Genomic DNA, 27,365 nt, shown 5'->3' on the forward strand with positions numbered 1-27,365 from the left:
CATAGGACGCCAAAGGCCACAGGGATTATTTAATATACAAAATGTTAGGACAGAGTTGGCTCCCCCAGAGTCTTCTGAGTAACAAGGATTTCATCTGAACCCCTTTTGGGGGGGACCACGGAAAGTATTGCTCCGCACTTCCAGTGAATCAGTTTCTAACCTTTACATCAAAGGGTGACTTTGTCCAGCTCCCCACATCTCCCTTCCTCAGAGGCGGGAGACCCCCAAACAAAATTTCTATGTCTAACGGCAGACAGTTGGGGTGCTGTAACCAAGCAGTCACCCTTAAAAATTAATGAGCTTAATGATGGTTCGGAGAAGCGATCGCGCTGGTGGTCGGGGAGGGAGGGGCCGTGGGGATGGCAGAAGGAAGAAGGCTGGACTCCTCGTAAGTGACAATGATGGGAGCCCCTGTCCTTACCTCCCCTCCCCAGTCTCCCTTCCCACTCCCTCCCCCCAGTCGCCAGCCCTTCCATCCTCCTCTCTTCACAGGAGCCACAGCAGATAGAAAGACAGGGCGATTATGAAGATGTCAGTTGGAGCGTAGGCAGGCGAGAGGGGAGCAGCGCTCCAGATGAGGTCCGGGGGGGGCCGAGGAGGGTCACTCATGGACGACCGTGTGTGTGTGTCTGACAGACTGTGAAATGGTGCGTTGTTGCACGGCTGCGCTGCACCTGGGCCCTTCATCTGTGATTGATTGGTTTGGTCATGTGTAATGGTCCCATCTGCTCTGTGTTGTTTTTCTTTTTTTACTTATAAACACCGTTCCCAGCGGCTGAGAGAGGATGAGCTATGTTTTGTCATCTTCACTTACACTTTAGCTCAAAAAAATGGTCAAGTAGGTAAGCTCTAAAGTGTATCCAAGTAATGTAGCAGCAAAGTCTGGGTTTCCCCCTTTGCTTGGGGGTTTGTGTGTGTGTGTGTGTGTGTGTGTGTGTGTGTGGTGTGTGTGTGCGCGCATGTGTGTGCGCCCTCCTGCGCACGCGTGTGTGCCTGGAGTTTTCATGCTGCCTGTTAATATCCGAATAGTTCATGAACCACAGAAGACCAAAAAATTGCAGAAATGATTTGCACAAATCTGTGACTCTTACTGCAGCGGGGAGTTGTTTTTTTTTTTTTTTTTTTTTGTAACGGAGCCAATACTTAATTAAAACCGCTGACATCATGGTGTTATAATTAAGCGTGGCATTAATTAAGCTGGAATAACGATTTTTTTTTATTAAGAGCTGCTTCTATTGTATAAGACCGTTATCGGCTAAAACCAAAATAATTTTAAAGCAAAAATGAATTCCCTCTAAACAAGCCCTTTTCAACTTCCCCAAAGTCCGGCCTCAGGACTGTCGTCATCAGGGCTGTGTGTGTGTGTGTGTGTGTGTGTGTGTCTGTGTGTGTCTGTGTGTGTCTGTGTGTTGGGTGGTGTTGGGATGGGGGACGAGTACAAGTGAAATTTGTTTTTTTTCACCCAAAAATGCTGATCGGCTCCTGGCATTCTGATGGCTAATTATGCATCGGAGAGCTTCGACAGCTGCATTCATCATCATAAAATGTAATAATTAATGACATTCCAACAAAGAAAAATATGCAAATGAGGACTCATTAGCATTTTCATATTCAGCTTTGATAATGCTTTTGCTGACAAGGTTGTAATTAATGAAAATTCATGTCGCAGTCAGGAGATTGGATCGGTTTCATTCCGCTCACAATTCCCAAATGCTTGCATTATGGAAAATCGGCAGCTCTGCCAACTTTTCAGGGAAGAAAAAAACACACACACACACTAAAAGCACCAGATGCAAATTAATGGTAGGGAGTCTTTAACTCTTTAAACCACCCCCCTAAATTTCCATCATAGGAAACATGTGATGAGTTTTAGCCTAAGAACTAGATTCTTTTTTTTTTTTAATAACAGCCCTGAAAGTACTTTTATTTGTGACCCAAGTATGAGAATTTCTGGCAAACTTTTTTTTGTAATATTAAGGAAAAAACCCTCTACTTTTCCCCCTCTTTTCTTTTCCCTTTCAAGACTATTTAAATTTACGTAGTAAAACATGTTAGGACAGCCAAGCCCCAGCGTGTTGTGTTCTGTCCTCTAGCTGGCAAATTTACGGCACGACAGTTTATTCATCCTCATGCTTTTTGGAGACACCTCATCACGTATTTGTGCTTCGATCTTCCGGTGCCTCCCTCCGTGTGCTACCCATAAGGTCGAAAGAAAAGCAAGTATTCTGTTTGTCTATTCAGGGTGAGTTTTTTTTTTTTCTTTTTTGGACGATTTTTTTTTTCTGTGCTTTTTCTTTTTAATATATTCCCTTTGTGGTTTAATGTAAGAGTTTGGGAATGTGCCCATAATTCTCTCACTCAACACTTCAGGTTTAGTGTTGGGCTTCAAACGTAATTTTAAGAGACCCAGTACAATCCAAATGGATACCCAGAAACCCCAGAACCAGAGATATGGACAAGCATTCAGTACAGAGAGCTATTAATTTATAAACCTTCTGTGTGTTGCTTTCGGAATGTGTGACTGGAGATTGGCAAATAACCACTTCGTGCCAACCTGGTACCATGATTTGTTAGACTAGCCTAAAGTTAAACCGAAACTTCTATCTCACTCTTGACATTAGAAAGAAAAAACCTAAACATAGTCCTGACTGGATGTAAGATTTGATCTTCAGGTTACAAAATGATTATTACTACGTCAGATCTTTTTGCTGAGGCAGATGTTTAAAAAAAAACAGGTTTGTATAAGGATTAAAGGAAAGGTTTGCATAAGGGGAGAATGAAAGCATATTTCTTTAAAAATTGTCAAATTAATAAGCATTTTTACTCTCAAATAATATAAAACAACTTCAGGCAGTTCCTAAGATGCAGTTTCCTGTTTATTTAAAGTTAAGTTATAATTCCCCAAGTTGCTAGCCCAGCATAAAGAATATAAATATGCCTTGTTAGGGGAAGGTAGAAACTTTGATACGCTAGGTTTTATTTTTTAGAGTATCTCAGTGAAATAGAGAGTATCATGAGTTATTTAATGAGAATTTTAAAGTGAATCTTTTTTTCCTATTATGCAATTAAGAATGACTAGATTTTTATTCCTTATTAATCTTTTAGAGATCTGAGAAACAGAATTTTATTTCAATTTCTTGCTTTTTCCAACTTTCGTCTTGTCACAGTTTGTATATGAATGTGTGAGTGTACACACATGTTGTGTAAATGTGTGTGTGTCAGTATCTGGAGATTACGGTGAGTGAGTCTGTCCCCTTTCCTTTAAAATCTATTGTGTTAAAATAGCAGGCAGAAGAAGGTTTTTTTTTTCTTTTAGTTTACTTGTTTTTGATGTGGGCAAACTGCCCATCCAGATGGTAGAAATTCACCTGTAAACAATCTGAAACGATAGGTTAATTCTGACATTTTATATAACTTTTTAATTTTCTTTTCGTACAGTACAACTGAGTGCAGAGTAACTACTCAAGATGATGTTTCCTCACCACCAACCCCCGTTTTCTTTTAAAGCGCTTCCTGCTGTGATTGGTTCTCCCCCTGCCCCAAATCAGTATTTTGGGCTCAATTAAAATCTGTGGCTTTAGGCACTTTGCTGTTCTTGTCAAAACCACATCTGATGAAATCTTTGACTGCTTTTAATATGTGTAAATGAGGAATTGATGGGAGAAGTAAAGGAACAAGTGTCGATCAGCAGGTTAGTGGTGGAGAAGCAGATCATTTTAATTGTAGAAGCTCAACGATCCTCTGGCTTTGATAAATTCACCGTTAGTTTTCTCCTCCCACCAAATTCACAACTCCTACCTTTCTCAGCAATGCCCAGCCTGGTGTTAGCAACCGGAATCCTGAAATTTGGTTTTGTTTTCAGTGTGGTTAGCCTCTGGTGGCTTCTGTGCCTGAGCAAACTGGAGATGCTTTGAAATGATTTGTTGACCTGTTATCAAGGAATCCCGTTATTTCTCAAAGCAGGTTTTGGGGGTGTTTACACAGTAGAGCATGAAAGGGAAAGGGAGTATTGGAGATTGTTTTCAGTCATAGTAATTGTAATCGTACTGTATTTACAAGTTCCTTTTGAATGCTATCCTCTTGTTTTTATTTCTAGAAAAATCCTTTGAATACATTATTTCCCGAGTTGTTTACATAATAAAGATGGCTCTAGGGGCATCTTCCCTGGTTTATTCCCTTGGGAGAACATTTTTGAAAGTGATCCACTAAGATTATACCTGTTCAGATTTGGGACCCTAGTCGTGGTACTGTTGGCTGCTTTTTCTGTTTCCTGTTTTGCAGATGTTAATTCCTTTGGGTAATTTTTTTTAAGTGATGAGATTTTCACTGTCCAGCAGCAAGCCACGTTTCCTGGAGTTACTGAACTCTGAAATAGGAAACCTGTGGGTGATCAGTTCTACCCTCCCCAGAAGCTGTTGCTTAAATCAGGGAGAATTACTGCCCCATGACTGAGAATTTTAAAGGAGTTGTTTCACTAAAATATCCACAAGTTTTCTTTCAGGTATTGCAACAAAATTCACATGTGTTTGTGGCCCATGAAGCCAGGATTCCTGGCAGGATTCTCATCCAGTTGCTTCTCCTGTTTCCCTTGCAAACTTTCCCATTGGTTGGGGTCTGTGGAGAGATTTCAGTGGCTGGCTGGTGGAAATGTTTAGGAGAACATTTGCGTATCAAAACAGCCTAGATATTTGCAAAAAAAAAAAAAAATGTTTATCTGAGAAAAAAAGAATCCACTTAGGATTAGGAAGTCACTGCTTTAAACATTTTAAAAGCATTTGTGATTTCCCGGAGTATATTATGTACGAGTAAGGCCTAACCTGACATTCAGGGGTCATGCCCGCATACATATTTTTAAAAAGCTTATAAGATAATGAACATTTTGCTTAATGATTAAGATCTGTACCTATGTGTGGTATAAAAATTCCCCCCAAATTAAAGGGCACAAATATATCCAAAAATTGTTTATGATTTAGTGAACCTATGAAACAAAAGATGCAGGGAAAGTGCCTCATTCTTTTCCTCCTTTATGTATTTTTCCCCCATAAAACCCAATTGTGTTGCTGTGTTGTGACATTCGGTTCTACTGGAGTCCATGAGCTTTCTCTTTTTATTTATTTATAATCTTTATTGGAGTATAATTGCTTTACAATGGTGTGTTAGTTTCTGCTTTATAACAGAGTGAATCAGCCATACATATACATATATCCCCATATCCCCTCCCTCTTGCGTCTCCCTCCCACCCTCCCTATCCCACCCTCTAGGTGGTCACAAAGCACGAGCTGATCTCCCTCTGCTGTGTATAAGCTTTCTCTTAATGGTGATGATTTAAATATCAGATCTTCCTCTTTTTTTCTTGGTAAAGAGTTTAATGTGGACTTACTGGTGTTCAGATTATTAAAGTTTTAACTGCATTACACTGATAGGTTGGAAACAGCAAATATAAAACTCAGGGCAGGCCAATTTTGTTAACAGCGTAGGGGCTGAACGTTGACAATTACTGTACTTAAAAATCCCTCGGATCAGGTGTTATTTTGCCGTCTGGACATTTTAATTAGTAATAAAAATGTGGATCTGGATACACAGAAGTAGGATCTACAGTACACAACGGCCCGATGCACTCTGTTGGTTTTGAGGTGTGCCTGGCTACATTTTGTGTGTGTATGTGCTCGTGTGTAAGTGTAATAGTGTGTTGAGTATGTGTTCATTCCTCCTAGTAAAGCCAAGCATAGGATTCTATCACAATACCAAAAAACGTGGCTACTTTTCTTGAATAAGAAGTGAAAATGTGTAAAAAGTGTACTTATATTCCTAAGTAATACTTGCCTATATCTTTTTAATGGTCATGCTTCCTCGTGTAATATATGGTATGGCATGTCAGTACAATGCTGACATTAGAGGTAGGCTTGGGCAAAAGATGTGGCTCCTCCATTTCATAGCTGTGTGCCCTAAGACAAATAAATTAACCTCTCTGGGTCTCCCTTTTTTCTTACATATAGAATGAAAGTAATGATAATAATAATGATACCTATCTAACAGAATTATGATGAAGCTTATAAGAGCATGTATATGAAAGCACTTGGTAAAATACAAAGAGCTGTAACAGTTGATTTTTAATACAAGTTGCCAGTCATAACCCACATAAGCATCTTCGTAATTCAATAAATTGTCTCATATTAAAAAATAAGGAGATGCAAATATAAGAGTACAGTAACAAATAGTAACTTTAGGACCACCAGAAAATATGTTCATAATTTTAAACATAAAGCAAAGTGATCCATTTTTATAAAGTATCTGTATATGCTCTTTGAAATAATGTTATTCTTAATTAAGGCAGAAGCGGGTACATTTGAGGGAAATAGTGACCCTCTGGAGAAATGGAGACTGAAAATAGGGAAATGAGTCTTAGTGTCTTCTCGTTCGGAAAGATGCATACATGTTTCTCTTAATCATTATGAATTTCTTGTTTGTAAACCAGTGTGAATACTTAAACGATAGTCATTATTGTTTAGAAAAACCTACCATTACAATTTATACACACACAGACACAAACACACTCACACACGCATCATATTATATGTAAATTTGCTCAAGAAGGCATTCTCCCCAGGAAGTGAGGGTGTTGATAAAATTGATGTTTGACACTGGACCAGATGAGTTTGGATACTTCTGTAGAAAGCTTTTTCTGTTTTTATTACAAGTTCAGTTCTCTTCCTGAGCATTCTTCGGAAAGGATTTGTTTTCTTTACTGAGACGAATGGTGTCATGGAATACTGTGGTCTAATGATGCTATTTTGGTCATTTCATTAATTTCATCTTCTTCTCCCTTAAAGTAATAAATGCATACCTTGATTATAATACAAATTATATTTACATTACATTGTTTCTAAGAACAAATATTTATTTTTATAGACAACCTGGTTTTAATCAGTGTCTTAGAAAGCTTCTAAGACTTGTCTCTGGAACATGGTATTAGCAGAAGTAGGCAGTTTTTTTTTTTTTTTGGTGAGGTGTTAGGGGGAGCTAAATTCAACCAAGGCAGTCTTCAGTTAATTCATTAATCTGGTAAATATTAAGTAAACTGCAGAAGAAACAGAAACGTGCCAGTTGTGACTATACAGCTTTTCAGGTTTTTTGGACTTGAAAATGGAAACTGGTTTCATTTAACGTTCTATCAGTTTAATGTAAATGTCTCATTCTAATGACCAGTTTCATTGACATCTATTCTAATCTAGTGAACAGAGAGGCTCTACATATAATTTGTCTGGAAATTTTTGAAATGAGGCTACAGGTCCTCCTCTTTGAAGCTTCCTTTGATAAAAATGGCCTTGTGTGCCTTCACCTTCCAGAGTTCAGCATTGACAGTCAGGAGGTGAGAGAGAAATTGTGGGACTCCTTTAAAAATTATCCCAGAGAAGGGATTCAGCTACACATCGGGGGGACAACATTTAAAATTTATTAAAAAAGTAATTCAAAGGAAAGTCTGTAGCCAAACTCCTTAATTGTGATGCATTTGCTGAGTTCCCCTCTTCCACCGTCGGGCCTGCTCCGATGCCATATGGCCTACCATGGAACATTTAACTTGTCAGATATAATGGATTGTCCTGGAAGCAGATTTTTGCTTTGAGCATTCGGCTCCTTTCTTGCATTTCACTCTCAGCTCCAGGCTGCAGGATGAAGGATTGTGGTGGAAACGCAAAGAAGAGACACACAGTTGATTCCCCTTAAGAGAGTGACCTATATGCCACAAAATTTTACCCACGTAAAGAGGCATTATCCCCATCACTGGCCTTAGCGGGCTGCACGTCAGAATCATTTAAATTTGCCTGGACTTAACAAATTGTGTAAACATTTCAGAACTGAGTGCTTTGGAATAATAAACCATCATCATTTTAACTTATGCAGAAAGGGTGTAGCCACATCGGCCAAAAGATAAGTGTTATTTATCATGACCTACATGTAACCTATACCACCTGGTTGGTAGATGCTGTAAATTAAGTTCAACTCTCAAATCTACCGAGAATGCTTAAAAAAAAAATCACCTGATGACGATGTTACATGGCTTCATTGTTTTTGTTTAGTGAGTGAGGTGGGGTTGAAATGATCATTTAGGTGGATAGACAAGTAGCAGTTAATTATCCTACTAAGCTTTCCATCTTGAAACCTTCTGTTTATTCTAATGCACTTGAAATGAGAGATTGGACATCCTGTGGATTATTTAACTTTTATCTGTAAATGTAAAAAATACAGTATCTGAAGTTGGTTTTAATTTGTTGCTTTCATGAGGTAATTCATATTTTCTTTTCAATTTGTGATATTGTTTCTGAAATCAAAAGCTCGGAAAGGGCTAGGAGGAGTTTGTGACTTTTGCATCTATAGGATAACTTCCTTTAAAAGAATAAGCAGCACCCTTTCTACACGTACATGTACATACATAGCTGCGAGATACTCTTCTGGCAAAATCTGCTGTAACCCCAAAGCTAATATTGTAATACAAAGACCCAGAATAGACAACTTACAAATAATCAATCAAGCACAAACCGGTGGGAAAATAAGTAACTTATGTATCTCAATTTAACCATAAAACGGTACATATTCGATTGCTCTAGGGTTACAAAAATTAATAGATTTGTATATGACACATGGAATTACTCTAAAAGAAACTGTCTATTGGCAAAGGGTAATTTAATATACTTACCAAAACATGTGTGTTTATGTATTAGAAATTTAACATTTAATTTACTTCTACAAATTCATGTTTTCTAGATAATTCTTCATATAGATCTATAAAAACTACAGTGGCCTTGAAAACTGATATAACCTCACTTCTATACAAAGAAGAATTACTTCTTTTTAATGAACAACTTTCCGTGAAGCAGTTAAGAAATCTCTATTAAAGTCAGTATTGAATAATAAAGTGCACTACTGTATATTTCTTACTAATCCTAAACTGAGCACATTTGTTTTATTGATGCCCCGATAGGATGATTTTTTTCCCCCCTCTCTGTATTCAAATTTTGGTCAGGGTTAGTCCTAAATGAATTTGGGTGGTGCCTGGCCAGAGCCAGCTCTTGTTGGGGCTTGTGTGCCCTCTGCTGGCTCACATTGAAATGACTGGTATGTGGGGGTTCTTCATTTCTTTTACTTTTCAAGGTTGGTTTTTTTTTGTTTTTTGTTTTGTTTTGTTTTGATATTTTTACACAATCAGATATTTGCGGTGATTATAAAGTTGTAGGTTAATACTGAGTATGGAAGTTAATTTGTTTTTATTAGGAAATGAAGGGGTTTTGTTTGGGGTTTTTTGGGGGGAGTTTGCTTTTGCTAAATAGACTCAATAGCTCAAATAGCGTGTAAAGTATATGCCACTCTTTTTAAAAAATAAATTTATTTATTTATTTATTTATTTATTTATTTATTTATTTATTTATTTATTTATTTATGGCTGCGTTGGGTCTTTGTTGCTGTGTGCAGGCTTTCTCTAGTTGTGGTGAGCGGGGACTACTCTTCGTTGCGGTGCACAGGCTCCTCATTGAGGTGATTTCTCTTGTTGCGGAGCACGGGCTCTAGGTGCACAGGCTTTGCGGGCTCTAGAGCTCAGGTTCAGTAGTTGTGGCGCACGGGCTTAGTTGCTCCGCGGCATGTGAGATCTTTCCAGACCAGGGCTCAAATCTGTGTCCCCTGCCTTGGCAGGTGGATTCTTAACCACTGTGCCACCAGGGAAGCCCGTATATGCCACTCTTGAGTTATTAAGTAGTTGCTTTCAGGTGACCGTTAATCGTGTTCCCGTTGCTTTTGTAGATCCTCCTGGCCTGATTATACTCAAGAAGAATTCTTGTTTACTGAGTTGGAAGTGGACTTGAAAAGGATAAATCATTGAAATTTTGAAACATGACTCCTTGTATGTAGTAGCTAATGCCTCATAGAGAACTCCCTTATAGGCTTGACTGTTTTCACTTGCTTTGTGAAGGAAAATGAGCCTGTATTTACACCCTAATGTTCTGTAAAGGCATTTTTGGTTTCCTTGCAGACCAAATTAAGCTATTCTCCCTGGCAGACGTTGAGAATCAGAGTTTGAGTGGAACCTTTTTTTGTTTTGTTTGGCTGCTTTGGTTGTTTTTTATAGAGTGTAAGATGTTAACGGAGCAAATCACTGATGGTTTCAGGTCGCAGGACTAAGTTATACAAGGGCGGTTACAGAGGGAACATCTTGCCTCCCCGCCATTGCTTGGGTGGAGAGTATCCTTGGGTCTTGGTAGTGAAGACCAGGGCTCTGTATAATGAATATGCCTTTAAAATAGCAGCAATTTTTGTTGACAAGTTTCCATCAAATTCTTTATAAAATTAATTATGTATAAGTGATTTCTGCATCTCTCTGAAATGACTTGATCGAATCCAGGTGATTACTCTGTGGTGGATCGTTTAGATCTTTACAATTCTTTTTTTTTTTTTTTTTGCAAATTTCTCTAATTTGTAAGCAGATTCCATCAAAAAACTCCCAAATCATCTCCCAAACGTATGGAATGATCAAAGAACTTAGAGCTAGAGAGCTAGAGAAACTTAGATGAAATGTCATCTAAGTTTTTTCCAGTTTTCCATCTTTCCAATCTGAGGTACCAGTTACCTTAAAATTTGTTTTGGTTAAATCATGTAAGTGTTAGTTTTTATTTACTTTGTTTTGTTTAACATTGTCAAATAACTGCAAACTGCATTCTAACAAATATCCATTTCCCGCTAAATCTGTTCTAACGGTATCTGGCGTGGAATCTCAAATCTACGTCTTTCCTCTTGTCTCCTATTACCACACTGAGGTTGTGTTAGGTGCTCTCTCATTATTCCCATTATACCCCTGACTATGTACATTACTGGCTTTGCTCCCTAACATTTCACCCATCTAAACTCTTAACTCTTGGGAGTAACGTTCGTCGTTGACGTACCACCAGCCAACACGTGGTAGGTACACAGAGCTACCCTACAAATATTTATTTCTGTATCTCATGGTTTTTGGACCTCTCTCAAAGCTGTTCAGAGGATCATTTTTGCAAGCTTCAGAGCTGAAAATTGCTGTCTGTAAACATCTATTCCACGTGATAGATTTTATTTTCTTGCACATTTTTGATAGGATGCGGTCACTGTTCTGACTACTCCCCTTCTCTCTCCTTCCTCCGTTCTGTCTTCTCCCTCATCATCCTTTCCTCTGCCTCTCCCCTTCCTTCCTATGGCCCCTGCCTTCCTCCCTTGATTTAGTCATGCTTGTATATTCAGTAATTGGAAGGTTTTTCTTAAACATCACAGTGTGGAACTTAGTGGTTTATGTAATTCTATCTGTGAACCATCACCTTCCTTTAACAGGGGAATTGGACTCTGAGTAGTTTGGTCCTGTTTCCTTCCTAGCTTGATTGTCATGGGGCCATTCTTTTAAAGTTGATGTTGAAGGGCAGCCTCAGTGGTTAGCATTCTTCCTACTCTTTGTCTGCTCTGTGAATGCCCTGAGTTGTATTTTGAATTGTGGGCTGTTTCACCCCCAACTTCTCAGTACTGTATACTTAGGGAATATAAAACCTATATAGTCTAAGACTAGAGAAATGATTATCTAATATATTACAGATACATTTGTAGATGACATTTAGATTATCTTCTGTCTCGGGTTAGAAATGTTACTTATATACTTATATGTATATATAATACTTATTGTATCATACATATGTGTAACCTGTATTTAAAATTTTCATGAGACCTCCACCTCCTTTATTTTTGTGCATTCTTGAGTATCATATCAAATGCATGTAATTTCTTTAAGAGATGATAGTGGTTATATTCTAATTGTTAGTCGTGAGCTGAGCTTGAAAACCGAGGCCATCTCTTACATGCCCTGGTGCTAAAATATGTAATTTTCCTACGTAGACACTTTATAACAAACATAATACTAAACCTTTTCCTCAGTTTTCTGTTCTGATATGCCAAATTCAGAGTTTGGTCATTATTATTTTTTACATTTAATATTAGTAAGACTCTGTTAGAACATCAGTTTAATGGGTAGCACATAATTTATTGCTAAAAGCAATTTGCACAGTGAAACGTAGCTGCTGATTTTCTTAAAATTTGCTGATTAATTCCAAATAATCGAGCCAGGCAACGAAGTCTTACTCATATGATATTGTCTGTGCTGCATCTGGCCAGAAATGCCATCGATCTCCTCCAGAGGGATCAAAGGACCGGATTCCCTCCCCCAGCATGGACTTGTAATGCCGTCAGTAGAGCATGGATGTGGGGAATATATGGGTGGAAGGGCCCTTTTAGGTTAACAAACCAGGTCTGGCTCACTAGAGCTTGATCCTGGAGTCTAAAGGCGACCTCTGTCTTAGGGTAGAAAGGGAGAAGAGATACTTTCAGAGCAGTGGCCAGTGGGGCTGATAGAAGGAATGTCGTTTCACCTCCAGGACACTTAGGTCTTGGAATTCTGTTGTTTATTAGGGCCATCTACTTGGTAATGTGAGCTGAATTTCTTTAACACAACCAATCTTCATGAGCAGAGATGAACCAATGTAGAGGAAGAGGTTTCTCTAACCCAGGAAGAGGGTTCTCTAACCCACAAAATGTAACTGTCTGAAAGGGTCTTGGAGATCAACACTTGTTTACTTTTTAAAAATCCAATTAAATAGGTTGGATTAGATAGTCATTGATTTTTTTTTTTGGTTATCTACCAGCTTACCAGGTTTATGAGAGTTTCACCTAAAGTAACCTTGAAGGCTGAACCTGTTCACTTAAATTGGTTACTCTTATCCGTGGCTTGTTAGACTAACCAGTGGAGTTTTATTTTAAAAAAACAGAGATTCTGGACCACATTCCACTGAATGTAAGCCCCCTGGGGTAGAGAACCCAGGAATCTGTTTTAAGAAAAGTCTTACTGATGATTCTCACGATGGGCAGGGGTTTTGGGCCATAGAATTGAATTTCAGGAGATTGCTTTTCTCCACACCCATCCTGTATCTTCCTTTCCTCTTAAGAGTACAACAAAAATATTTTATTTCTGCTTGCTTTTGATGCCTTTCGTGTGTATCGCAAGATTGACCTTTTTCAGTTTTACATGAAAAACTATTACGTATTTCAAATAAAAAATAAGATTTCAAATGCATATGTTGTTTCTTCAGAGGCCCTCACAAAGTCTTTCATTGCCTTGGTTATACCCAGTCACCACAGGCACAAACTGTAATAAAAATATAAAATAGGGCAGGCAGAGCCATTAAGATCTTATTCACGTAAAACCAGTGGTAAGTTACGCATTAGAAGTAAGTTGACTGATTTCGGGGTTAGCCTTAGTCCCTCAGGCCCCTAGGGGACCCTTGTACAAATTGCTGATTCAGAAGATCATTATTCTGGTGGCTCAAGTGGCACTTTAGTGGCCTTAAAGAGTTATTTGACACACCTCCCCAAAGAGCTAAGTTATCCCCATGATTATGTTGATTAATTGCACACTCTGTGGAATTAGTGTTATTTTCAGTGAAAGATTTTCCTGCACTGGGAAAAGAAAGCATAAAACTCACGTGTTCTCATTTGATAATGTGTGCACTTCTCCTAAGAGTGACACCGAGGAAGAGGATGATTCTGGCTTTTGTTGGTCTAGGGTAGGTGAAATAATCTATAAGGCAGTACTTTCATTTTGCATTGAGAAGGTGATTTTTGGTGTCCCAGAGGGTGGTCACTCAAAATGTTTACCAGTTCTAATATTTTCATCCATCAAAGAACTCGAGAATGCCTCTTTGACTGACTACGAATTGAGGAGAGGGCTGTGCTACATAGTGAGAAAAAGACAGGTGGAATCATCTTTGTTACCACAATAGAAACCAGTAATACATCTGGAATACTCCAAGAAGAGGCGGCGTATTGTAAAAACAGGCTTTGGTACAGGAGTTGGTAATTTATGTTCTAGCTTCGTCTCTTAATATCTGTACAACCTCTCTTATTTGTTATAAGTGGGTTACCCTTTCTGAATTTTAGTGACCTCCTCTATAAAAATAGGGGTTGAAATGCCCATCTAAGGAATTCTTAGGATGTTGTTGTCTTAAATAATGTAAGTTAAATTACTTTGCACACTATATAGTGCTTTGCAAATGTGAGGGCTTTAAGGAGAATTGAATATTGATTCTAACCATGTTCAGAATCGCCCCAAATACAGAGTTTGGGTGGTGCCTCGAGATACTCTTAAGTACATCTGGAATTTTGGTACACTCGCTGCTTTGAAGGCAATGCAGTGTCTGGATGAGATGGGGTGAATCAATGACAGAAAGCAGCCCAAACTCATAATTTTCTGAGGTCAGAGCTCTAGATCATTACTGAGTGTTCTACTTTGATGATTTAAGAACATCAGTGAAAGTGAGCACTGATGCTAGTCTTTCCTGGGAAAATGGCTTGGCCCCTATTTCCCATCATCCTTTGCTGCAAACTATGTACCTGATCACTTTTCCCCAAAATTTTCTTTCTGTTCTCAATTTAGGAAGAGGGGGATGAAGAGAATTTTCTAGGCTGTGGAATGACTATTTTATCTGCTGGAATTGAGTCGTAGCTCTTTTAGCATGACATTTATTAAATTTGGATTTTCTAAATGCCTCCTGGTATAGTAAGATTCTGCAGGAGAGAACCAGTGGTCTTCTCTGAATTTTAGAAATCAGGAGAATAACATCAGCTTCTGATTTCTTGTAAACCCAGACTCCCACCTCCAAGCTAGAATCAGGGAAAATTAAAGTTGACGCCTAGTCAGAACCACAAAGGTGTATCTGCATGGAAACATCACAACAAGACGAAGATGTTTTTAGGTCAATTAAAATAAAATTCAAATGTTAAACTTATTTATTTGATAGAATATTACCAACATATATTAACCCAGTGCATGCTTTGAAATGTTAAGTTTTTTAAAGTAGTAGTTTCTCAGATTCCTCTGAACTTGTGTTAATAGGCAAAAAGATGGGGCAGGTATGTGTATTCAAATAAATTTAGGAAAGATTATATTAAATGAAATTAAATGTCTCCACTGCAGGACTTCTCAGAGGCTTTAACATGCTAGGATACAGTGTATATTTCTGCCTGTCAGGGAGGGATATAGACAGCTTGTAACATTTCCTGGGCCTTTTGACTTGCCTCCCTTTTGTTTTTTGGAGCCTGTTGTCGGACTACTATCCCACAGAAGACACTTGTGAGCAGTGTTGTGTTGTCCTATAATTATATATATATACGTATATATATATATACGTATATATATATACGTATATATATATATACGTATATATATACGTATATATATATACGTATATATATATATAGTTGTTTTTTTTTTTTGCGGTATGCGGGCCTCTCACTGTTGTGGCCTCTCCCGTTGCGGAGCACAGGCTCCGGATGCGCAGGCTCAGTGGCCATGGCTCACGGGCCTGGCCGCTCCTCGGCATGTGGGATCTTCCCAGACCGGGGCACGAACCCGTGTCCCCTGCATCGTCAGGCGGACTCTCAACCACTGCGCCACCAGGGAAGCCCCTATAATTATATTTTTACTTTCCCTCTTCTCTATGCATTGATATGAAGTCACGTTCTTCACATATGGAATGTGTAGAGATGCAGTTTGCTGCCATGTTTTTGTCAATTAGTTGTTTCCAGTTAACTTAGAGATGGTTGCAGTTTATTGTGTGACGTCACAGGTTCTGGTGTACATCATTTGCACAGCTTTAAAGTACCTAGAGACCTTTTAGGAATAAAACACCATGTAAATGTAAATTATCACCACCTCTAAGACACTTTCATTAATTTCATATCAAATTCATGAGTGTTTTGAGCTCTGGGATTTGAGTCTTCAGTATTGGGCTTCTCGCTTATTTGTAGATATTTTTTTTCAGAGTTTAAATTCCAGCAGCACAGAATAGTGCTAAGAGCCCAGCCATGGGAATCAAACTGGCAGGATTTGAATCCTGGCTCTAACGCTTACTGCCTTTGTGACCTTGGGCAGTTTTCTGTATCTCAGTTTTCTCATCTGTAAAGTGGTGTTTATATTACGTTGCCTCACAGGGTTGTTGTGTAGATTGAATGAAGCAATCTACGTAACCCTTTTGTGTAGCAGGTAATACATGACAAGGACTCAGGTATTCTTACGTGGGCAAGAGAGGAAAAGGCAGGCGCGGGAAAGATGAAAGAACTGTAAATTATAACCTCATGTATATTTTTGGAACTACCCTTCCCGTTATTGTTTAATGAAATACTCTTTTCAATATACCCCCCAAAATTATAGGGTAACCAAAGATGGCTTGGGGTTGGGGACAGGGACGACGGAGATTTATTCTGATTCACACGCGGTTGTGATGAGTTCCTTCGTCTGGTAGCAGGGAACAAAAGGCTGGTTCTTCGGTTTCCAGCATGAGGATTAGCCATGAAACAGCCTTGCTGGGTATTGTCCTACTGCATCAGATAATTTTTTTATCAAGGCTTTTCGTAGGATAATATGTTCCACTGTACAGGTGCATCTTTTTCAGTGGTGGGTGAAATACCTACCGTTTTTTAAAATTTATTTTTATTTTTTTAAATTTATTTTTGGCTGTGTTGGGTCTTCATTGCTGCACACGGGCTTTCTCTAGTTGCAGCGAGCGGGGGCTACTCTTTGTTGCGGTGCACGGGTTTCTCATTGCAGTGGCTTCTCTTGTTGCGGAGCACGGGCTCTAGGTGTGTGGGCTTCAGTTGTTATGGCTCGCGGGCTCTAGAGCACAGGCTCAGTAGTTGTGGCGCATGGGCTTAGTTGCTCCGTGGCAGGAGGGATCTTCCCCAACCAGGGATCGAACCCGTGTCCCCTGCAGTGGCAGGCAGATTCTTATCCACCGTGGCACCAGGGAAGCCCCCCTACCATTTATATGTAATGTTAAAAGTGGCCTTTTAAGAACGAAAGGCTACAAACCCAAACATGACCTTGTTGTTATCCTACTGGTCAACCACCCGTGGGATCATCCATGTCACAGCTTATCTCCAGAAATAGTATTACGGATAAGTTGTTCCTGCCTGTCTCTCACTCCTTCCAAATGGATTAGAACTGTCCAGGTGTAGTAATCTACTGAAGGTGATACTTCTTAGGTGTATCCCTGTGAGTTAATGAACTTATGAGACCAATTTTTTCCTTCATGTAATATTTTCATTCTCATCCAATTCCCATGACATTCCCTTACAATAGGATACCATGGATATATTGGAAGAAAAATTAGAAGTCAAATGGAAAATTATGTAAGAATATAAAAGTATTAACTTTAGAATTAATAGATATTTGTTAATCATACTCCCCCTAAATTAAAAAAAAATTTTTTTTCCTTATCCTTCGTGGGGCAGCAAGATAAAGAACAACTGAATCAATCGGCAAAAGGATTGGTCTTTAAAAATCATTGGAAGCAGCTTATATTTTCTGCTTAGCTTGAGTTTTTCGAGGGCAACAGAAGCAGCAAGTGACTCCTTTATTGATTGCCCATTGGTGCCATTTTTAATAATCAAATTTAAATATAGGTTTTAACAGCTGATGGGTTCAATTTGGACAAAACACGTGTTGACTTTCCTGATTGTTTGCTCACTGTAGATGCCGACTTGTTCTAGAGAAGGGGCTGCGCGTTGAGCTCCTTTGTCTCTAGAAGGATTGATTGACAGATGTTGTGTCTGCTCATTTACAGCGTTTTTCTTGCTTAATTTAAAAAATTGTGACATAGTATTACACGTTCCTTGTATACATCATTTTTGCAGAAGAAAGTTGTTTAGCCAATATGTCGACTTAGTTTATGAAATCCTCTCTTGTAGCTTTCATTCAGCCTTCAGTGTACCCCCATTAGGTTAGATTATTCGTTTCATGCACGGCAAATCGTCACCAGCAGCAAAATTTAACATTTGGTCCTTTTAGGTATAAAATGAATCAAATGCTTGATAAGATTTGTTCCTGGTGTATATTTCAGAATCTCCCCCGCCCCTTGGTGGGCATACAACAAATGTTACTAACGGGTACTTTTAGTTTTTAAAATATGGACAACAGTACTCCATGCAGTAAAAGACTTGAGCGATTAATGCTACCCTTATGCCTCTTTTGAGTAGTTTTAGCCATGGGGCTTGGCAGTGCCACCATTGTCTTGGTGCCAAAAAATGTCCGCAGCGGCTGTCGCATTCTAGTACCGGAGGGTTGTCTCGAAAATTCTGCAGTGAACACGCCGGGTTTGTTCATCACTGCTATCTCTTTTAAATATTGGAAAAATAGAATCTTGAGCTCTTTCAAAGCTCCGTTGTGATTGTGGGGACGGGGGGAGGTCGGTGGCGAAGGATGGAGGAAAGAAGCTGTCCGCGCCAGCCAGTGGGTATAAGTGACAAAAATCCATGCCTGACACAGAGTAAACACACATATTTAGGAGCTTTTGTGTTTGCGAGCACAGATAGTTACTTAAGAATCCTACTCAAACATGTTATCAGCGCTCTTGAGAATTTTATTATCTGAAACAAATGTTCCCGGACATTTTAAGCGGAAGACCGACATCAAGACCATAGCTAATTTTTAATGGACAATTTACACAAAAGATGTATATTTTTTTTCCCTTGGAAATGAGGTGTCATTGTAAAATGGCTGCTTTTTGTCATTAGGAAATTAGAGGAGTAGATATGATAGGTTTGAGAAGGTGCTTGGGTTTATCCACAGTCCCTGATTATTTTGCTCCCAAACAGAGGTTTGGGCTCTGAGGACAGATTTATAGTTGAATTTGCGAACAAAAAGATGTAATAAAGTTAAAGGCTTACACTATCAGAATGAAATGTGTTCACTCAGGATCTGTGGAGCGATCTATTTGATGGTAAAAGTGGATGCTACAGATGAAATCTTTACAAGGAGCATAATCCTTAAAAAAAAAAAAAAAAGGAAAAAAAAAAGTGCACCTCCCAGCCTCCTGCTGGCTGCGCTGCCTCTTTGGTACCTCACAGACTTCGACAGAGTCCTGGACGGGTGCCCATTGATGTCATGGAAACACTCAAATTACTGAGAATGATTCATGTCTATGCTGGTCTCTTATCCTCCCCCACACAAACAGGAGTAGATTTTTAACCCTGACAACTTGTAATTTGCAGTGAGTTTATTTTTGTATCTGGATAAATATTTTTTAACAAGCAAAATTAAGATTAAGCAGTCTGTATGTGATATGATAGTAAAGAATGCTGGGGCTTTGCAGCCAAGAGTACTTTGGGGACTCTGTGCAGCGTGAATACATACCCTGATCACCCCTCGCTCCCCTCCTCTCCCTTCCTACACCCTGTTCTTTCCAGTCCACCTCTCCCTCTCTTTATTGCCCTCCCTTCCTCTCTCTTCTCTCTCCCATTTATTCTTATTCATGCTCTCTCTCTCTCTCTCTCTCCCTCTCTCTCCTCTCTCACATCCTTACTATTTGCATGGACCCCTTTTACCTTTAAAAGAATGAAAGGAATAGACCTAACTTATATATATATATATATATATATATATATATATATATATATATATATATATATATATATATATATATATATATATATATATATGAGTTGAGACAAATCCTAGTAGGAAAATTCGTCTCTCCAGGTCTATGTGCTGGAGTTGAGTTGGGAAATAATGCCAGGTGGTGAAATTCTATAGGGGATAGCTTCAGTAATTTCTTCTAGAGAAAGACATAGATAGCCTTTCTTCCTTCCAGTTTTTGGAAATTACCAAAACAGGACACTAGATGTTCAGATTCCTAGGAAGTCAGAGTAAATTCTACCTCATCTGTCTTCTTTCTATCTGTCTGTCTGCCTTTCTACTGACCTCTCTACCTGCCTTTCTATTTGCTAAACAAGTGAATATTATGTCAAAGTGAATCATGTTGTGGTTGTATGGAAGCTTTGTAGATGCGAGAGCTTCAGGAAGGACGTACATCATTTGATAGCTCATAAAAGGTAGAGTTTTTTTCTGTTATCTGTTAGTAATATTTATAAAGAGAAGTTAAAGACTATAAGTAGCTTACATCTGACTTACACAGAAGAGTAAATATGTCTTTATGACCATTTATACTTCTGAAACAGGCAAATGCATCTATTCTTTAATGCAAAATCCTCATACAGTGAAAGGTTATTCTCTTAGACCTCCCAGGACTGACACTGCTTGAGATGGTGTCCTGTTTCATTGGAATTGAAACTGATATGGGCATTGATTTTCTACTTTGCACTGAACACTATACCAGGAGTTGGGCGGGGGGAGTGTTTTCCCAAGTTTGAGATTCACTGAAGTCAGTGGAAAAGGTAATACTGGGGAAGAGGGTTAATGTTAAGGCTCAGGTTTGGCTTTCTTCAAAATCATCTTCCATTTTACATATATAGTGACTTACATACAAGGTATGCCTTTGACCAGATATAAGATTTATCAAAGACACATTCTTTGTGTGGTGTCAGGAAGGCATACTCTAACAGCATTGTCATTGAACTAAAAGATCATAATGAACACTGTTACTTCTAACATTTGTCTTAACTTGAGTCGAGGGGGGAAAACTTGGGCATTGTAAACTTCAAAGGATCCATTCAGCCCCTCAAAATACTAGTTTTGAATTTTCCCATTGGAGAAAAGAATAGTATAGTCCTGGGTAAAGAGGACAATGTACCTTAAGCTCTAGTCTTGAAGGAAAACAGTATCCTTCAGTCTTGGGTGGGGTGGGCTTTGTGTTCTGGGCACGTGGGCGGCACTAGCCCTTTTTAATGCCCTGGTATGGATTGTTTCCTGTAAGGACTCTTTACATGTCAGTAGGTGTATTCTACTGCTTAGATCTCTTATAATGTGGTTTCATTGTCTTCCTTGCTGATTATTAAGGCTCAACATACTTTTAAAAGAAACAAATGAGCAGCCTTGATTTTTACCCTTAGATATGGCCAAATAGCATCTGAGCCTTTATCTATCTCTGCAGAGCAGTCTACAGATAAAAATTGGGTTGTTAGAATTGACACAAGACATTGACGTTCCATTATCCCTTGTTCTACTGGTAGAATCTGAAGCTGGGTTCAGAGTGGGCAATTTTTCAAAAGCCCTCTTTCCCAAATGTAAATTCCGTGATCATCTTTATCATGATGGACTTTACTCCTGGGAAAGGGAGTTTAAATAAAAGAGAGAGAGAGAGAGAGAGTCCCAGAATTTTGAATAGTTTCTTTGCTTTATTCACCATCTGGAGAGCCCTGATTGATTAGCTTTGGCCTCACCATTAAGTGTCAATATAATCAATGGGAATGACTAGGCTAGGGTCATTACATAGATAATTTGCCTGCTGTGTAAATAAAAATGAAATTGTTTAAATTTTGTGAGAGAGAAAGAAAGTGAAAATAAGGAATGACAATTTGTTTGTTAGAGAAAGTGGAGGCCATTGGAATGACAGTTTTTGGAAGTGTGGAGCAGTTTGGCTAAGAATAGGAATGAAGGATATTTTTTTTCCAGTTTATCATAGCCAGAGTGAGGAAGTGTTATTCCCTGTCTTGCTTGCATACATTGCCAGTAGTGCCTACTTTACGTATGTAAACATCGGGGAAGAGAAGTGGATGTCTGTTACCTGGAGGAGATTTTTTTTTTTAAAGAAAAACACAATTTACACTTTTTTTGTTGTTTCTCTTGGCAGGTAAAACAGAAAGGGGCTCCTACTCATCTTATGGGAGAGAATCAAATTTACAGGGTTGCCACCAGGTAAGTGAGAATCTCGCGTTGGGAAAGGGTTGAGAGAGAATGAACCTGGTAAATCACTTTGTTTTGTAAATTAGATGATGCGTTTTAGACTGTGGCACTAATGCACTGAGAATCTGCCGATGCCTGTCTCTTTTTAAAAAGTAATGAAATAACACAGAGCGTGGAAGTCATAAACACCTCATCGTATCAGAATTGTGTTCACTGGCTTGTTGTTATTTTTTTAATCCATCAGCCGGTACCAGTGGCACTGTTTGCAAACCAGCGATCTCGGGTAAAGTGGTTCTATCAAAAGAGTTTATTTGCAATTAAGAACTTAAGAATTTCTTAGCCTGGAAATGCTTCGTGCAGCCATGTGTCAGATCCTGGGTTCGGGTGGCTACTGCCCTAAATTATAGTTTTCATAGGGGCTGTAGGGTGTTGTGTGAAAACAGGGTTGTATTGAGGGATAAAAATGTCTGTGAAAATATGATTTGTTGTCCCTTTTTGTTTCTGAATTGTTTTTGGCTGGAAGTCAAGGCCAGCAGGCTAACAGCAAAGCCGTCTCAAGGGAAGCATGCGTGAGCTAGAAAAATAAGAGTACTTTAATTAAATAATAAAATGCCAGTGTCATACAAAGGTATAGCGTGTGTGTGTGTGTGTGTGTGTGTGTGTGTGTGTGTGTGTGTGTCTGGGCACTCTGCATTTGCATACTTTCAACTCTGCAGAGAAAGCCCAGTTCTAAAAATACTATCCAGAGCCAGAAGTGTAAGCTTTGTTTCAAGACAATTGAGTTTTTATAGACGCTTTCTTTTTAATTTCAGTATCGGTACTAATCACATGTTTCAAATCTTATTATTATTATTTTTTTCCTCTAAAGATTTAGACTTTCTTTTTCTAAGGGCGTGGGTTTCTTACTTTGGAAAACTCTGGATAGAATTTAATCATCCTCTTTCAGACTCAAAGCTTTCTAGTGTTTTATTATTCACCCAAACAGAAGTGTACCTTCTTTTCGTGCTGGGAAGGGAATGCTTGCTCTCCTGAACCCTCTCACCCTCCCGTTTTCTTTAATGATATGGAAAAAAATCCATTTTGATTTTTTTTTTAAAAAACAACCTTTTTCATGGATCCTGGAAAACGTAAGCAAACAGTTTGAGTCATTAAATAGAGCCTGCTCGAGAAGGTTTCCTTTAGGTATCAGTCAGGGATCCCAAAAGGCGGAATTCTGGTGGAGTGGTGGTGTTTTGTCTTGTTTTGTTTTTTCTGGATAGATTTGCATTTTTAAAGTTTACTCCTTCGGCCCAGCCATCCATTCAGTCATACTTGGCATCTGAAAGATTGGTTGTGATGAGGTGAACGGTGCTGGGTTAAGCACTCCTGCTGCACAAGCTGCAGAGTACAGTTTATGGCAGTTTGTCTGGAAAGAATTCCGCAGGAAAGAAATTTACAGCCATTCCAGCACAACGGAAACATCTTTGGAATGTGAGTGCAAATGTGCGGGGTAGATAGCTCGGCAGCGAGCCTCCTAGCGCCGAGTCTCTGGTGCAAAGCTCTCAATTCCTGCCGAAGAGCCTGTTCCTGTGTATCTGGTTTCTCAGGGTCAAGGCAGAGGCCGTTTGAGTTTTGGGGGAGAAGAAAGTTGACAACATCCTTCCTGTTCGCTGATGGTCATGGCAGAGGTCTCTGTTTTCGACGGGCCTCTTTTTCTGGTCAATGAGAGAATAGGCTTCCTCGCCCCTGTATCCTTTCTTCCTAATAGGAATTGGCGTGATTCCTCCCAGACACAAAGATTTCCTCTGCTGAGTAAGCGCGAGGCCCCTTAACTTGTGAAAGCATCATCCAGACCGCGTGAGTCTGTCAGTGTATGTGCTGGGACACAGACCCTCCCTCGGTTTGTGGGCAACACTTCCCTCGGGTGAGACTGAAGTTAATTTTTTTGGCAGACACAAGGTGAGAAGTGGAAAGGGGCAGAGGGTGGACTAGAGGTGGACGGACTGGCGTGTGATGGCTGAATGTCTGGGCCTGGGGAATGTCTCCTTTTGAGACATTTGTGTCCAGGAAAATTCTGTTGTATACAGGAGTACGGCTGCATCCGCTTTTCTTAAAAAGTCTTCATAATAGAGCCGTGGAGTGTGGAGATTCTTTCATCCTTATTTCTGCTTCGTGATTGTGAGTCTTGCAAGGACCGACTCTCTCTTTGCTTAGCCTGGGCTCAGCAGTGTCCATAAACGGTGTGATCACTTAAGGAGAAAAGCAAAGAGCACAATTTTGGAAATTCCCTGATTGAGGAAATCGGGGCTGGAGAGGAAAAGGGTACATATTTTGAATTTCTGCTTTCGGTGAAATCTGAGACTAGAACAGACCCTAGTGTGTCTCCCAGTGAGTGAGTTTCTCTTGTGCCGAATTGTTTTTTGAATCCCTGTCTCCAACACCAGCTATGCAAACCCAAAAGAAAGGCAGAGTCTCGGTGTCTTGGGCTTCAAGTCTAAATAGCAGATCACAGCTGAACCGATTCCCCACTGTCTGGCAAGGTGAGTGACTCGTGGAGAGGCAGCTTTTTGTTTTCTCGTGTTTACTACTTTATAGAGATGCTGGATGGAAGTCCTTTAGATGCTGTGCCCTGAGGGGCTCCAAAAACTGCTTTATCGTATTATAACAGTGTGTCCTGTGGACTTCCAGGGATGAGCACTGTTACGTATGAACGTGCTTCTTCCAGTTCCAATAGCCTTTTGTTTGGTGCAGAGAAATAGTGATGGTAAGCAACAGGTAGCCAAATGCTGTCCTGGAGAAATAAATTATTATTTTGAAATGTTTGTTGTTTCAGAATGCATCAGGTTAAAAAAATACATATCCGTCATGTGTCTCTTGAGGATGTACCACTAATAGTGATAGACATGGGACTTTTTAAAAGTGGGTGTCTTAGCTGAGAAACAAAAGCCGGCGGGTTCTTTATTAGCGATTAAATTGTTTTCATTGAAAATAGTAATGGGATGATATGAATTCATTAATGCACTTCCATATAAAATTATCAGAAATGAACTCGGTGACTTTTTCAGCCTTTCGAAATTGTATAGAAAATAAACCCATAGAAACCAAAGTGGCCAAACGGACTTTTTTTAGTTCTCACTAAATATGGCAAAACTAATTTAAATCAAATTGGAGTACGGAAATCACACCCAGGCTTGAAATGTTCTTGCCAAATTGCAACCTCATACTACTTTTTTTTTTTTTACTGGCAGGGAAAATAAAATTTATAATGGAAAGTCTGACAGAAATGAAAATGAACGGAAATAAAGTTTTTCACAGGATAGTCCAATCTTAATACGATAACCAATAGCTAATACCTAATGGGCCTCACTGTGCATGACAAAAGGGAAAAAATGTCATTTACTTTTGGCCTCTTTTGCTGCTTTGAATAGGATGTTTGGTGACTGCAAACTTTTTTTGTCTTTCTTAATCTTCCCCGAGATCTACTGTTTTTGAGTGAGGTGGTGCTGTCAACACAAATGCTTGGTATTAAGGCAGAAGTTTTCCCCTTAAATGGAAGTTGAGTATTGATTATCAGGAAGTGTTTGTCTTTTCTTTCTGGGAGATAGCTCAAGTCTAAAGCAATGGTTTCTTTATTAGTAGCTCCTGGGCAAGGTTTTGTGTGTGTGTGTGTGTGTGTGTGTGTGTGTGTGAGAGAGATATGTGGAGAGCCGGGCCCTATCTGAGACCAATTAAAATCGCATCTTATGAGTTGGGCCTTTGCATTTCTGACAACTCCCCAAGTGATTCTAATGTGCAGCTAGGTTTGATGATTTCCTAGAATGTTCTGTAGGAATCTGCTCTATTTAAAGACTTGTGTTCAAAATCTAGTGTTGCCACTGACCTTGAAAAAGCTTTTAGATTTCTTGCCTTACTTTGATTATTCAAGACGTAGGAATATATTGCATATGTACTTCATTTAAAAGGCAGTGAAAATTAGTGATATTCTGAAAATCAGTAAGATGCCTCGAAATCTTTATACAAAACCCCACAACTGAATATCCCAGCCCGTATCTTGTTTTCTCTAGTGAAGTCCAAGGCTCTAACCTTATGCACATTCTTTTTCTTTCTCAGCAAATAATCAAATAGGACTATGCTGATAAAGTTATTTGATGTTTAGATCTTAAAACTGACGGGATTTAAGAATTAGGCCTAATCTCAGATACCTTTGTTAAACTGCAGAAACTTTGCAGCTGTAGAGGACACGTAAAGGTCTTCTCTGTATGTGATTCAGTGAACTCACAAACCAAGTTGTTTTGGATTCATTGAAATTAAACCTATGTAGTTGGTTCTGAAATGAATTACACATTTAAGAATGGATTTTCTTCTTTTAGTTCTTTTTATTTTTGGTACAAAAAGAACTACAAATTCCTTAATTCTAAAACTTTTGGACCCTTCCAGTGTTTCTTATCTGAAATCAAAATAGAAAGGATATACGCAGAAAAGCTGTGAAATCCTTTGTCTCTTCTTATGAAAATAGCTATTTAGGTCTTGTGGAAGCAGAATACGTCTTGGTTTTTAACTTGGCGTTACGGTTAAATGTTTGTTTGTAGTGTGCCGTCATTCGTACCTGGTCCTACGTAACCTTCCTCGGAACCTCTTCCATCCACGTATCTGCCTTAGCGCTCTGCTTTGCCTTCATGGTGCTTTTTGAATGTGCCACTATTGATGTTTGTTGAATGCTGGTCTCCACCCAGAGTCTGTAAACTCCCGGAGGGCAGGGGCCAGGTCGGCTCTATCTTGCCCTATATGAATTCTGTACCTGGCAGGGTGAGGATTGTGACGACCTGAGGCTTATTTCCCCAGCATCACTTTTAGGAATCATTCTGAGAGAGTGAAGGCTGAATAGCAGTGTGTGAGAACCATACCGTGAGCAGCGCTTTTCCTGTCTCCGAAAACCAGAAATCATACCCTCTTAAAGAAAGTCCTTTGGAAGCCCTTCCTTCGAAAGTGCAGTGCAGACCCTGGAATGACATAGAGATCAGATCCTGGAGAGTCACTCGTCACTGACTTTCTTGGCGTTGAGTCCTAGCCTGGTGGCCTCACTGTTCTAGGTCTGAAGGTTCCCAAAGGAGGGAATTGGAGATGTTCTTGGTTTCCTTCTAGTGGGTGCGTTATTGGAACCAAAGGTCAGACTCCAGGCCTGTGGTTTTTGAATTTGCTGGTGTGGACGGTGGGACAGAATATTTTAAATCACGATGGTGTCAGAAATCACAGGGACCAAATCTGCTGGGTGATGCCATCGGGACTCTGCCCCCAAGCACTGTTTTTCGGTCAGCAGCTCCTTTGTTGTGGGGGCATTGCTATGGGTATGCCCCTCTCCCGACAGCCACCCAACACACACCAAAGGGGAGAATGGAGCCATTTTTTCACCGTGTTGATTAACAAATATTTTTTGGCCCTCAAGTGAAGTGTTAGGTATAAGGGGGAAAAACAAAGGGAAGGTCTTATATACCCTCCCTTCAATCCCCACCAGCAGCTTTCTGGACGTTAAGGGGGAGAATCAAGCACCATTTATTTAATTTACAGAATTTTCTTTAATCTTATATAGTATAAAATTTCAAAAACTCAGAAGAGTTGAAAAACATAATACAATGAAGTACCACTTAAACAGTTGTTAACAGTTGTTACGTTTGCCTTGGGTGTGTGTATGTGTAAG

General features: G+C 39.3%; 1 protein-coding gene across 11 annotated transcripts in view; it reads left to right on the forward strand.

Annotated features, from left to right (window-relative positions):
- The window catches only part of TCF4 (transcription factor 4), a 356,515-nt gene that overhangs the window by 159,760 nt on the left and 169,390 nt on the right, over positions 1-27,365 (forward strand). For 9 of the 11 annotated variants that reach the window (XM_060121923.1, XM_060121917.1, XM_060121916.1 and 6 more), the window contains one exon: positions 21,639-21,703. In XM_060121923.1, the coding sequence (XP_059977906.1) occupies positions 21,639-21,703 (65 nt within the window). Of the gene's footprint in view, positions 1-21,638; positions 21,704-23,540; positions 23,630-24,054; positions 24,211-27,365 lie in introns of those variants that run through there. The other 2 variants (XM_060121924.1, XM_060121925.1) reach the window with 2 other exon arrangements.

Source organism: Lagenorhynchus albirostris, chromosome 14 (assembly GCF_949774975.1).
Source record: "Lagenorhynchus albirostris chromosome 14, mLagAlb1.1, whole genome shotgun sequence".
Lineage (NCBI taxonomy): Eukaryota > Metazoa > Chordata > Mammalia > Artiodactyla > Delphinidae > Lagenorhynchus > Lagenorhynchus albirostris.